Source organism: Microcebus murinus, chromosome 6, assembly GCF_040939455.1.
Source record: "Microcebus murinus isolate Inina chromosome 6, M.murinus_Inina_mat1.0, whole genome shotgun sequence".
Taxonomy (NCBI): Eukaryota; Metazoa; Chordata; class Mammalia; order Primates; family Cheirogaleidae; genus Microcebus; species Microcebus murinus.
This window is the reverse complement of record NC_134109.1, coordinates 26,814,928-26,830,004: the sequence shown is the minus strand read 5'-3', so window position 1 is coordinate 26,830,004 and position 15,077 is coordinate 26,814,928. Positions and strand designations below refer to the sequence as shown.

Here is a 15,077-nt window from a genome sequence, read left to right as displayed (position 1 = left end):
CTAAACCACCATAGATTGCCCACATGGGTGGCTGAGATAGTGACTGATTTGCTTTCTGATGGTTCAATGTATACAAACTTTGTTTCATGCACAAAATTATTGAAAATACTGTTTATAATTACCTTCAGGCTATGTATATAAGGTGTATATGAAACATAAATAAATGCCATGTTTAGACTTGAAAGATTTATATATATACAAATATTTTGAAAAATCCAAAATCCAAAACACTTTTGGTCCTAACCATTTTGGATAAAGGATACTCAAGCTGTAATATGTTTGTACTTAACTAAATCTCTCTTTTCCATATCCAATCCAAGGTAACACAGCCCTTCTATCCTATCACATCAGTCCTTATTTTCTTCAGAATGCTTATCTATAAAATACTGGTGTCTTTTTAATGCTTATTTATTGACTCTCTCCATTCATTACAATATAATCCCCATGAGAACCTGGATTTTTGCTTTCTTTTTCACTGTTATATATCATCAGTGCATAGAAATGTGTTTGGCATTATAGTAGAGGCTCAAAAATTATTTGTTAAATGAAAATCAGCTTATTATCACATATGTACATAACATTTTTTAAACCTAAATGTAAGACTGACTGATAACCCTTGTTAAATTTTATTTTCAGGCCAGGTGCGGTGGCTCATGCCTATAATCCTAGCATTCTGGGAGGCCGAGGCGGGTGGATTATTTGAGCTTAGGAGTTTGAGACCAGCCTGAGCAAGAGTGAGACCCCGTCTCTACTAAAAATAGAAAGAAATTAATTGGACAACTAAAAGTATATAGAAAAAATTAGCTGGGCATTATGGTGCATGCCTGTAGTCTCAGCTACTCAGGAGGCTGAGGCAGAAGGATTGCTTGAGCCCAGGAGACTGAGGTTGCTGTGAGCTGGGCTGATGCCATGGTACTCTAGCCTGGGCAACAGAGTGAGACTCTGTCTCAAAAAAAAAAAATTATTTTCAAAGTTTTAGACTATAGAGATATTTTTGAATTTTTAAGCTAACTCACTGAACAAATACTGAGTAGCAACATGTGCCAATAGGAAATATGTTACCAATAGGAAAAAGAAGTAAACAAGTTTCCTATTCGCATGAAGCTTACAATCCATATAACAGAAAATAACTAGGCAACAACAACAGTTTGTATAAAGCCTATTAAATTTAAGATTCTAGAAAGGCATTTTTAGGAGAGAACAATCTTTCCAAGTCAAACATACTAGATAAGTGAAGGCTTTCTGGGGGAATATCCAAAATGTTAAGTCCAGCTAAACAAAGAGATCATTTCAGATAGAGGTCATTCCATCTACTACCTCCTATTAATTAAAAGGCACTGTGAGGACAGGTATTGCCTCTTATTTATCTTGATATACTCCAGAATGGAGTATTTAGCTTGGCTTAAATGTTAATTCTGTTAAACAGAATACTCAATAATTTTTTCCTTTTTTTAGTTAAATGGAAAGAACAATTACTTAATATCAGAACTGTGAAGTTTCATTCAGAGAGGCTGAACAGATTTCAGCTGAAGCTTAAAAATTCATTTTTCTGGCACCTTTGCAATGAGGAACTAGATAACTTTCTATAACTTGGTTAACCTGAAATTGAATTGTTCTAGTTACAATGTATAGATATCATAACCTTAACAGATCTATGTCCTGTTATAAAACAGAAACACTCATGTTGAATTTTTCATTATATTGGATATAACAGAAAATATTAATAATCATCTGACCTTTAAATATTCGTGAGTCCAGATTCAACATTTATTCTGAAGGTATAACTGATTTTGAAATGCCTTTGGTCAAAAACAAACCACTTCCACATTTTAACAAGTAGATAGTTAGAATGCTAGCAGAAGTTCCCAATCCCTGAATGGCATATTCCCAGGGGCCATACAGTTACTGCAAAGATGAAAGAATCTACCAAAGACTAAGCACAGTCTGTAACTTCACTATCTGCTACAGTAGCTACTAGCTACATGTAGCTAGGAAACATTTGAATTGTGGCTGAATGAGGATGTGCTATAGTTGTAAAATGCACACTGCAATTCAAAGATGCTATATGCAAAATAGAATGTAAAACATCACTTTTATATTGACTACATGTTGACACATTTTCAGTACATTAGGCTAAATATATTATTAAAATTAATTGTATCTGTTTTACTTCTTTAATGTGTCACTACAAAATTTAAAATCATACACACAGGCCAGGCGCGGTGGCTCATGCCTGTAATCCTAGCACTCTGGGAGGCCGAGGCGGCAGATTGCTAGAGGTCAAGAGTTCAAAACCAGCCTGAGTAAGAAGAGTGAGACCCCTGTCTCTACTAAAAATAGAAATTAATTGACCAACCAAAAATATATATACAAATTAGCCGGGCATGCTGGCACATGCCTGTAGTCCCAGCTACTTGGGAGGCTGAGGCAGGAGGACTGCTTGAGCCCAGGAGATTGAGGTTGCTGTGAGCTAGGCTGATGCCACAGCACTCACTCTAGCCTGGGCAACAAAGTGAGACTCTGTCTCAAAAAACAAACAAACAAAAAATAAATAAATAAAATCATACACACAGCTCACATTATATGGGACACCATTGCAGTAGACTGAATAATTTATGAAACATGTTTTGCCAGTTAACAAGTTTATGATACTATTGAGACTACTAAATTCATTTATAAGTTTTGCTGAATTCATTCATTATTTATGCTAAAAGTAAAACATCAGTGAGAAACAAAATACTTTTGATATTAGAATATTTATACCCAAATAATGGGAACCACTACTTTATGAATTCACTAATAGATTTTATGTTTTTTTGAGAATGGAGATAGTTGATAAATAAGAGGTCAGCCAGTGACTGTGCAAAGCACTCCACGTTGGCTCTTGGAAAAAAGCTTTGTGAAAAATGTTCAACTGTAAGTAAAAGGAGAAAATGGCCTTTTATCTCCCAGGGTGAAGTTTTGCATAGATATGATGGGCCAAAAAAGCAAGTCCAAAGGGGTTCTAAATTGGGAGGGATATTTTAGGAATGAAGGTTAGAGAGAAGGCTCTCTGTAGGAATAATTCCAGCAGCAGTTTCCAAAAGGGAGAAGATACAGAGAATGAAATGCCTGGCTTACAGAACTCTATTTGTTTTGAGGACATATAATTAAGGATTATTAGCTGTATATATATGCATATATATATATATATAATTTATATAAAATATAATAAACTTGTACTAGCTCATATAAACTTTATCTATCTGGAGTAAATTAAGGACAATAATATTGTTTCTTTTAGTCAAGAGTGTCATTTGCCATATTTGAAAACTAAGGAATATGGCTGGGCACAATGGTTCACGCCTATAATCCCAGCACTTAGAGAGCCCGAGGTGGAAGGATCAGTTGAGGCTAGGAGTTTGAGGCCAGCCTGAGCAACATAGGGAGACCCCCATCTCTACAAAAATTAAAAACATTAGCCGGGTATGATGGTGTATACCTGTAGTTCTAGCTACTTGGGAGGTTGAGGTAGGAGGATCCCTTGAGCCAGGAGTTCTGGGTTACAATGAGCTATGATCATGCCACTGCACTCCAGCCTGGGTGACAGTGAGACATTGTCTCAAAAAACAAAACAACAAAAACTAAGGAATATGGAGAAATTATTCCTAATCTAGACATATAAATACTCAAGAGTAACAGAAAAATACACCTAAAATGGTTTCTGCTAGCTTTTATTTGAGAAAATTTACACAAAGATCCCCAATTCAACATTTACAAGTAAATCTGTATAAATCCCACATGCCTGTTTCCATTAAACAAAAAAATGGCTTTATGACAGGGGTACATGATAATGGTAAAACAAAACTTACTTCAACTGTATCATTCTCATTTATATTATACATAGCATTTTGAATAATATGCTAAATAATAGAGGAAAGCAGATAATATCCCTATTTTTAAGCTGATTTGCTCTTGTACCAGCTTTTTGTCAAAGGCAAATACTTTTACTTTTTGGACAAAATCAAGGTATAATATCGATTAACTTTTAAACCAAAAGCACAAAAATGTCCAAGTTGGTAGTTTTAGCATGAATAAAAGCAAGGGACGTGAAATAATTTCAGTTCCACAAAACTTAGAGTCACACCTGGGAACAGAAACATCAACAAAATAAAATATTCTCTTCTACTATCTTCTTGACATTTTATCAGATCAGAAGACCATAACTAACAGAGTAGCTTTCATTGTTCCTAAAAAGGGGAAAGGCACCAGTTAGAAATAGGAAAGAGTATCTTGTTAGGCTAATGGTACAGAATAGAATTCCACATTTAAAAGTCTAAGTATGGATCTTAAGCCACAAATTTGTTTATTCTTTTTCCCTACTTGGATGCATCCTCTGTCATTTAGTATATAAAATACTAAAGATAGACTTTCTCACCATCTGCTGCCCCACTTTGGAAAGGATTCTACTGCCTGGTTCTCAGAAGCAGAACCTATCAATTCTCAACAGATGGCAATGTTGCGCAAGTTAAAGACAGAACTACTTTCATACCACACAAGAGGAATGAATATACAGGGAGTCAAAAAGAAAAACAAAAAAGGCTTTTAGGTTCACAGTAGCTGGAACATTACCAGAATAGCCTGAGATTTTAACAACACAACTCACTGCCTCTTTCACCTTTGTACTTCATCCATGTCAACACAACAGTGTTCTCTATGATAATTCCAATATTCTACTTCTTCACTGCAAGCTACATGTAATTCTTGCCACTGTGATTAGACAAGCCTTGTACATAGCATGGTTTAAAAGAGATTACAGAGAAGATAAACTCTTACCTTTCCTAGGAAATGAGGGAAAGATTTCAAGTGACAGTATTTTTTATAACTTTATGAACATGGTCATTTGTATCCATATCTTTTCTTATTTACATTCAACATGTATTTTCAAGTATTTACTCTATGACCCTCCCAGATGTCTATTTTATACCTCATACATCTTAATTCTCTAGATGGAACACGTAAGAACAGGAATTAAGTCAGTGACTGGCCATGCAAGAAGAGTTGGCAAATTTTACTTATTTTTCGTTGGTAGAAGTTACGTTAAAAATTCAAGCAAACCACATACTAAGGACTTGTATCTAGGATATATAAGAAATTCTCAAAATCCAAATGATCTAACTAGAAAATAGGCAAAAGACATGAATAGGCATTTCACTGAAAAGGATATATAGATGGCAAGTGAACAAATGATAAGATATTCAGCATCATTAGCCACTGGAAAATGCAAAGTAAAACCATATGAGATATCATTACACATGCCTATCTCAAAGGCTAAAATTTAAAAAAAAAAAAGTAATTATGCCAAATGCTGGTTAGGATGTAGAGGATGTGAAGAAACTGATCAGTCACACATTATTGGTGAAACATAAAATGGTACAACCACTTGGAAAAGGACAGTTTCTTACAAAAATGTGTTTACAACACAACCCAGCAACTGCCCTTTTGGGCATTTATCCCAGTCAAATGAAAATTTATGTTCACATAAAAACCTGTACATGAATGTTCACAGCAGCTTAATTAGTAAGGGCCAATAACTGGAAAAACAAACAAACAAACAAACCCATGTCCATTAGTGGGTGAATGGTTAAGCAAACTGTGGTACATCCATACTATGGAATATTACTCAGTAACCAAAGGAACCAACAATTGACATGTACAACAAAACTTGGATGGATTTCAAGGGAATTATGCTGAGTGAAAAAAATCGATTTCAAAAGGTTACATTCTATAGGATTTCATTTATGTAACACTCTTGAAATGATAAAGTTAGGCTGGGCATGGTAGCTCACACCTGTAATCCTAGCACTTTGGGAGGCTGAGGCAAGAGGATTGCTTGAGGCCTGGAGTTTGAGACCAGCCTCAACAACACAGCAAAATTCCATCTCTATGAAAAAAAAAAATTGGCCAGGTATGATGGAGCATGCCTGTGGTCTCAGGTACTTAGCAGGCTAACTCCCAGACTAGAGCCCAGGAGTTTGAGGTTGCAGTGAGCTATGATGATGCCACTGCCCTCTTGTACTCTAGCCTGGGTGACAGACTAAGACCCTGTCTCTAAAAAACAAACAAAAAAAAAAAAAAAAGAAGAAGAAGAGAAAAGGAAACAAATGGTATGCGGAGGCTGGAGTGAGGTGGTAAGAAGGGAGGTGGCTGTGGCTGTAAAAGGGCAACATGAGAGATCTGTGTGATGGAACTGTTCCGTCTCTTGATAGTAGTCACATGAATCTACACATGTGATAAAATTGCACAGAACTAAATACATATACACGAAAAGAAAAAGTTCAAGCAGTTGAGCACAAATATTTTAATTGTCTAAAATGAAATTTTAAGAGTTATCTACAGTTTAAAGTTCACTTTTATGAGGTGTCACATCAATCACCCTTGAAAGAGACATAAAATTATGAAAAGATATCACTAGAAGCTACGTAAACATTTCAGCTAAGAGCCAAGAGAAAGTTAAAGGTGTTTTCATAAGAAAACCAAAGAAGACAATCAGAATGAAACAAGTTCAACATGGTCATACAAATTTTGGTGAAAGGACTAGAGTGGAAGCCCAAGCTGATGAGCAAGTGGGAGAAGGAAAGAAAAACATGGTTCAAACAGATCACATGAGGAAACCCAGTACAAATGCTGGCTTTGGCATTATCTAGGTAACCCCAATTTTTTTGCCATAGGCATCTCTAACAATAGTCCTATTGTTGCAAAACCAGTCCAAATCCTACCAAGTTAAAAGAAGTCCCTCATTGACTTGTTGGGTGTTAAGTTGGTACCCCATGTCCTCCCACAACAAAAGAGATCAGTTCTGGCAAGAAAACTCCAATGTGCCTCGATGGTGCCGTTGGTAGGATGCCTGAGGCCAGGCACATCCCAGCGATGTTTTGCTGGCTGAGATACAAGGTGGGAGGAGACTGCACCTCATTCATTACTCAATCAACTTCTTGGCCTTGAAAAAGCGACGCAGGTAGAAGACCTGCCAGGTGGCTAGTCCAATGAGGCAGAACATTGAAAAGATGCTGAAGTACAGGACCCGAGTGTTTGTTGACTCTAAAAAACAAAAGCATTGTAAATGTAAGGAAGTGAGTCTCCTCAGCTGGTGAAACAACTGGGGTGGGGGGCTGGGGGAGGCAATTAATCAACTTCACTCTGTCCCTAGGTCTAACAGTAGGATCTCAGATTTTTTTTTAAGTTCATTATTCTATATATGAATGTTAACAATTACAAAGATTCGTGCTATCAATTGGAGATGCCTATAAGCTGAGAATATGAGAGTATGGTCAACTGTATATCAAAGAAAAAATTTCTATTCTCCTGAAAATCTAGGAAGGTTCAAATCCTTTAGCAGCAACAGCAGAAAAGCAAGCAATCTGCCTCCCACACCACTTCCCCCACCTTTGGCAAAACTGAGAAAAAGGTATAATCAGAATTTAAACTTTGGGGGTCTATCTCCTTTATGGGTCACTTGTTGAGAAAAAAGAACTGCCCTCCCCTCACCATTAGTATCACGCATCTCCTCCTCTCTCTTCTTCATGTAGGCAAAATCATTAACGATAGATTCTGAAAGGTCTTCTAGGCGACGTAGCTCCACTTCTAATGGTTTGAGCTTCTCAACTTTTGCAATCTGGAAAAGAAAGAAATTAGGAACCTGCTCCTTGAAAAACTTGCTCTGATCAAGAACACAAAGAAACAGGAATCTTTTTAGAAAAAAGTATTACTAGATTTATATTTTCTCCTGTCGATCAACTTAATGTATTTTAAAATGTGGGCTTCTTCCTTTCCCTACAAACTATTTATATCTTTCTGTCTCACACCTTTTTTTATACTTTAATTTTGATAAAAATTTCTTTAGAAGTATATATACAAAAGGCTGTAAAGTAAGATATGCTATTTATTTAAAGTAAGATATGCTATTTTCTCAAGATTTTTACACTTGGGCACTTTACACCTTGCCCTTCCACTCATATTTAAGAAATAAACAATAGTATTAGTAAGAGTCATATTAAGTCAAACCCGATTTTATTAATAGAAGGAAAGCCACTGAATTCCCAATAGTACACAGAGTATGAGAGTATGTATTATAGCATTAAGGCATAATTCATTTCTTTTTCTTTTTTTTTCTTCCCCATATCAACAGGGATGGGCAAGGGCGTATAATTCAAAATTACACACTGAATTCTGGTTTGCTCATATATATATATCACAATAATGTTTTATTTTATTTATATTTTTAAAGGGGGAAGTAAGGAAGGGTGAGGGTGGGGTAGGGAAAAGTAACCGGAGCAGTGAGAGCCAGACTCGCAAATTTAAGGTTTATGTCAGAGCTCAGAGCTGAGATGAATCTGTGGTTTGCTAAAAAAATTCCACTGAGTTCTTTTTTTTTTTTTTTTTTTAGAATAACACAGTCAGTTATCAAAAGAAATCTTCAAGGTCTTCCCTGTATGCTGAAGAATTATGGGTGTGAGAAAGAAATGAACTGTCCTCCCTTCTAATTCTAGATCTCTGTGAAACCTCTAAGAGTATCTAATAATCAGAGACATATGACACAAACAAGGATTTCATTATTCTGGCTTTTTCTTATAAATCTTAGAAAATGGCTTGCTTTAACATGGGATAAACTACCAGAGCTTTCTAATTTTAAAACTCTTATATACCAGCTGCTCTTAAGTTTCCACATAGGGAATTCTTTTTCTCTATCTGCTTCTTTACTCCCTATCTACCATACATTCTCTATAGAATTCCCCACTTTTTCTTCTCTTTTGTTCAATTCACCATCCTTGTTCTTTCTCTGTTAAATATTAACAGAGATGAAATGGGATGAAAGGAAGGAGTTTAAGGATGAATTTTACCTTCTCTTTGCTTATCTATATCCTTCCCAGCATGTGGAAAGAACAAGTCAAAAGTTATTTAGAATAAAATAAGAAACTGCTGTTAAGATAGGGCTATAAAAATTCAGTTTATATTTGAAATATATAAAAATGTGGCGATGGATCTGTGATGATACAATCAAATTTTCTTTCACTGGATGCACATTTTCTTACATTTGTAAAATGTTGGCTTGAGTTAATGGTGTGACTGGCAGCTGCCGAACAGCTTTTGGGTACAGAATGTAACCAATGGTTGGTTAATGCATTGAGCTAACTTTCCTAGCTGAATGCCCAAATGCCAGGTTTTGCCATTAGCCCAGAATATATAATTGTTTGATTGATTTCATATAAAGCTACAGAGTAAAAAAAATTTTGCCAAGAAAAATATAAGAGATACACAATAAACTGTATCTTAGTCTGTTAACATCTTCCCTTCCGCTCTATACTTCCTCTTCCAAAGCTTCCTGAATCAGATAATATAAGGGAAATGGCATGACACTTCTTAGAGATAAATTATTTAAGGCTCCCTAAATAGAAACTTGAAAAGAAACTGGAAGTGAAAATATGGCTGTGCCTCTTGCCAGCTGAAAATATTTTAAAAATTACTTTGAAGACTACTTCTAGCCCCTCCCTGCCTTTTAGTTAAATGACAACAGCCCAAAGGTCTAAAACACAAAAAAGGATGACAGAATTAAACCTGGTACTGAGGATGAACTTTGTAGATTAAAAATCTACAAAAAAATCTGGAATCCCTTCCCAGTATTATTTTTTAGTTGTATAATCAACACATAAACATATTCTCCTGCTAAAAATTTAAACTATTCAGAAACAGAAGTCCACCTTCATAGTTCCTTGATTCCCACATCCCCACATTCCTTTTCAGAGGTGACTATGGTTATAACTTGATGTGTAACTTTCCATACATAAATAGTATATATCTTCTTCTAATAAGATATACAATTCCTGGGCTCAAGTGATCCTCTTGCCTCAGCCTTCTGAGTAGCTGGGACTACACAGGCACACACCACGACATCCGGCTAATTTCTGTGTTTTTAGTAGAGACAGGGTCTCAGTCTTGCTCAGGCTTGGTCTCGAACTCCTGAGCTCAAGCGATCCTCCCGTCCTCCCGCCTCGGCCTCCCAGAGTACTAGGATTATAGGCCTGAGCCACTGCACCTGGCCTATAAAGCATTATGTATTAACTTCTACCACAAAGATACACATTAAAAAAATGCAAAGAAAGTAGTGAGAGATTAATTCTAGTTGGGAGGATAAAGGGCAGCTTAACAGGAAGTGGGTGAGCTGCGTCTTACAAGCTGGGTATGACTTTGAAAGAGATGAGAGAAGACATTTGAGGCTGGGGGGGGACCTGTAAACCAAGACGAGGGAGGGAGAAAAGTACAGGCCATCTTCAGGAGACTATGAATAGTCTAGACATAAGTAGTCTAATGTGCTAGAAGCTAGACTAGAGGGTGTGTGTGCATGTACACAAATACATGCCAACGCTAGTGCTGGCGGAGGGTGGTGGACAACAGCAAATGAAAGGCTCAAGCTGAAGTTAGACTGAAGCTAAATTAGGGAAGGGGATGAAAAAGGTAGTATAAATGAATGAGACCTATTTGTATATGCTCAGAATGTGGTATGTATAATGTGTGGTATATTTTATAATCTCATTTAATCCTCATAACCCAATATGGTGAGTATTATCCTTACATTTTTCAGATGAGGAAACTAAGGCTTGGAGATGTTAGATAATTTACCCAAGGTCTCACAGCTCAGTGGAGCTAGGACTGGAGTCCAAGTCTATCTGAGTTTATACTTTATGTTGTAGGTACTAGAAATCTGATGAAGAAAACCAGATGACTACACTAAGTTTTTCCTGAATCAAGGGTGAAATGAATAGGCTATTCTAGGCAACAAGGATCTGGATAAGCAGTCTAGTTTGTTTGACTAATAAAGTTTGACTAATAAACATACTGGGTTTCCCACTGCTATTACTTTTGCAGGCAACCGAGTAAATTTTTTAAACAAATTATAAGTTTTCTCAAGAAGATCCTCTTTACTTGCTCAGGATGAAGCATTCAATGACTATCATCATAGTCATACAGTCTAAAAAGCTAAAAATGAAAGCCTCAGTATCAAAATCCCCACTGACTTTTGTTCTGCTCTTCTAAACATTTGATTTGCTATTCAGACTATCTGTAAGAATGGCAAATTATACATGCTTCATGAAGGCAGGTCAGTATTCTTTTAGTCCACTTCTCTCCTCTATGGTTGGAAGCATGAGGTATATTTTGCCACCAGCTTTGAAAAAGCAGTCTATATGACAAGATGTACCATAAGTTCTCCACTAGGGGGTGGCACTCCCATGGTAAGCAGCATATAGCTGTTAAATAACCAAAAGATGTTAGAGCTACAAGAGACTTCATTTTACAATGAGCCCCCCATTTTACAAATTAGGAAACTAAAGATGCCATAAAGTTACTCAGCCTTTGGGTGGCAAACCAAGATCAGCAGCACCATGGTCTTTTAACTCCCTATCTAGGGTCATTGAAGCATTTATTTGGCATCAAACAGCAAAACTCTGCTGCAAAATACAAGAACAGAATTCCTGACTTCGAGAAGCATATACACTCACTATACCCAAATCCTACCTATCTTTTAACATTTAATTAGGAAGCTACCTTCAACCACTCCCATCCACAATGACTCCTTCATCCCTAAAGATCTACAGCACTTAGACTGTATCACACAATTAACAATCATACACTGTCATATTCACAAACTGTTTTGATTTTTATTCTTTTTTGTTGTTGTTGTTGTTGAGACAGAGTCTTGCTTTGTTGCCCGAGCTAGAGTGAGTGCCGTGAGGTCAGCCTACCTCACGGGAGGTCAGCCAACCTCAAACTCCTGGGCTCAAGCAATCCTACTGCCTCAGCCTCCCGAGTAGCTGGGACTATAGGCATGTGCCACCATGCCCGGCTAATTTTTTCTACATATATTAGTTGGCCAATTAATTTCTTTCTATTTATAGTAGAGACGGGGTCTTGCTCTTGCTCAGGCTAGTTTCGAACTCCTGACCTCGAGCAATCTGCCCACCTCGGCCTCCCAGAGTGCTAGGATTATAGGCGTGAGCCACTGTGCCCGGCCTGATTTTTATTCTTTTCCCTCACACTAGTTTGCTCCTTTAACAAAAGGAAATTAAAACGATTTATAGTTTGCGTAATACTAAATATCTGATGCATAGTAAACACCTGTAACTAACCTGTTATGTCCATTCTATGCCTTCTTCAAAGGAGTCAACTTTCTCATAGTAGGTGAGTGCAGCTAGTCCCCTAAAGCAAGTGCTTCCTTGTTTGCTAAGAGCACTACATCTGTCTTCCCTCAGCAGTCATTTTCATTAAGCCCAGTGCCTGGGAGAAAGCCCTCTCTACAATACCAACCATTCTCATCTGTCTTGGTAGGTACTGTTTGGAAAACTAAATGCTACAAAGCCTTTCTTTGTATACCTGTAACACCTCCAAAATATCAGTAAAATTAAACTCTTCTTAAACCATATTCAAATCTTCTATTCTAATGATGATTTCAACCTAGAGTTCATAGTTATATGTAACTGTACCAAGAACAGGTGTTAACTCTCTGAAAACCTGCTTCTTAAACACAGGTATTAATCCAGCCTCTAGAAAATCTCTAGATACCTCTCCTTGGTGGAGCATTGAGACCCAAGAGAGAAGCTTCTTGTGACAAGCCAAATTCGGCCAAATTAGTTTGTTGTGCCCACAGCCCTCATAAACTCCAGAAACAGAGTAATAAATGTTAAGACCGTCAAGTCTAACATAATTGAGATAAAGATGACATACCTACATCCAAGGACAAATCTACTTGTACCTGAGGTGGGGATATATGAATCACAGCCTAGTTACACAAGTTCTAAAGGTCAAGAGGGTGCCAAAATAAGTCCAGTTAATACTGCCAGTCTTAGGGCTAAGCGAAATTTAGAAAGATCCTATGTACTCTGTCATGGCCATTTGGCAGTTTCCAGAACAGGTAGGAGCAGAGAGCTAAAATATATTGAAGTGACCAACTGTGTGTTGGGTACTTACTCATGTTATTTCATTTAACCTATGTCAAGACAGGGATTTTGGATCTAGTACATGGAACCAGAGTTCTTCCTGTGGGTATTCAGAGAAATAGAACTTTTGAAAAAGTCTTCAGCTATTGCTCCAACCAGGGCAGCACTTTGTTTCTGGTGTACCTGTTGATAGCAAATGACAAACTAAAAGCATCCCTAGGCAGAACAGGATTTTACTCATGTTGAAAATGCTGACATCCACAGCAAAGAAGGGACATACACAGCCCAGAAGTTAGAGGATGTGTCCCATAACTCCTTTGTGGGACAGTGATTGCCTTCACTCTCTCAAACTGCATGACCAGTCCCTACAAACTGCTGCTCTAGTCAAAGACCACAAATTAAAAAGAAATGGCTCAGTTCATATACAGAATCTACAAAGATGTCTCCTGCTGAAGGACAAAAGCAAGACAATGGCCAGAGGTTTGTAAAATACCTCACAGGTAATCTAAAGTCCTTTATTTCTGAGGACATAAACATTCTTTTTCTTTAAAGAATTCAAGCTACAAAACTTAATGTTTCCATACAATATGGCAAGCATTCTGTCTTCCAAATAATAGCATCTTATATTTGTGTTGTGTTACATTGCAATTCCATGTATGTAAACTAACAACAATTTAAGCAGATAGTGTGGTACTCTGCCCAGCTATTAAGACACTAATTACTAATGAATTTACAGGACCACATGGGATTTCAGAATTATGAGTCCACAAATATGAGGGAGCGATGTGTTAGATGTGAGGAAAATTAAAGAAATGTGCCATTTTCCTGAATCTTTATACTGACGTCAAAGCCTCCAAATCTTCTGGAGATAAAGGCTCTCCATTATCTCAAGGGCCCGAAATTAAATGCCTCAAAAACTCTACAAATGCTTCGTACTCTGTGGTAATTAATCAGGGAACAAAGTGCTTCTATTATCCATGTTCTTGTCACAGGCATTAGCCCAGAGACAACTAACAGCTATTTCTAAGCAAGGTTCCAGGGAGCCTAGCCATATACTGAGAAAAGGGCTGGTCTTTGGCCTGTGTCATAACCACTCCTCCTCTACCTCAGTCTGGTCTGCTATTTGCGGGAGAGAGGGGAGTTAGTAAAGAAAGTAGTGGGGAGGAGTTTCTTAGTTAAGAAGCAGAACCTTAGAGCTGTGTTGTAACCATGTGCGTAAAGAAAGGCTTAGGACGTGCCAGACATGTGAAGCAGGAAGCAGGCAAAGGAAGCACTGTGGTTTCCTTTTGGCTAGGGATTCCCCTCTTGGGTTAAGCAGAAGGTCAGGAAAGATAAAGCCCCTTTCCCAATGTCAATAAAGCCCAAGGATGATGGAAATTCCAGGAAGGGGTTCTAAAATGTTATACAATAGTTATATCCAAATCATTCTTTATGTAAACCAATAAAAATGTCATCTGTTTTTGAGGGGAACTAGCTATGTCTAATGTCTAACAGGGCATCAGGTGCCCTGTTATTTAATAAATACCCTTAATGACAGATATCATGTTTGAGAAAAAAGTTACAAGTAAAATTCCACAATGAATGCTTGCACAGAGAATGGTCCACAGTGGGGGAACAGTAAACACATGCTGAAAATCATTTTACCTATTCTCCCACCTCATAACTACAACATTTTTCTTAGTGTTTTATACCTTACAAAAGCACTGTAACACACATTACCTATTTGAAATATTAAGATTTTCTGAATCATGAAGTGAAAAGATTTTTCAATTTACTCTTAAATTCATCAAATAAAGAGGATCTCTTGTCTTATTTCTTTTAATTAAATAAGCCTAGAGACTAAAACAAGCAATTGAAAGTCTCTGCTGGGAATTGTCTCCCATTCACTACTGTTATCACTTGCTCCTACTTATTGCTTCTAGATAACACTAGCTAGTTTCATTTAACTGAACATTTGAACAAGGAAAAAGAGGAAAGATCCCAAGAGCCGCAATTGTACTATTTCTTGTTGCAGAAATAACCAGTCACTTTCAATCTTCTTCCATTTTAGGATATTTCCCTTCCAAAGTCCTGACCAAAAAGAGCATGTGCCATGATTCCTAGACAAAT

The 15,077-nt window shown here is 37.1% G+C and overlaps 1 protein-coding gene across 1 annotated transcript in view; it reads right to left on the bottom strand.

The window, feature by feature from the left end:
- Positions 1-3,697: 3,697 nt before the first annotated feature.
- The window catches only part of TMED10 (transmembrane p24 trafficking protein 10), a 34,777-nt gene continuing 23,397 nt past the window's right edge, over positions 3,698-15,077 (bottom strand). Inside the window, exons 4-5 of the mRNA XM_012742264.3 lie at positions 7,528-7,654; positions 3,698-7,080 (exon numbers count right to left, since the gene is read on the bottom strand). Coding sequence (XP_012597718.1) covers positions 6,959-7,080; positions 7,528-7,654 — 249 coding nt within the window. The 3' untranslated portion in view covers positions 3,698-6,958. The remainder of the gene's footprint in view (positions 7,081-7,527; positions 7,655-15,077) is intronic.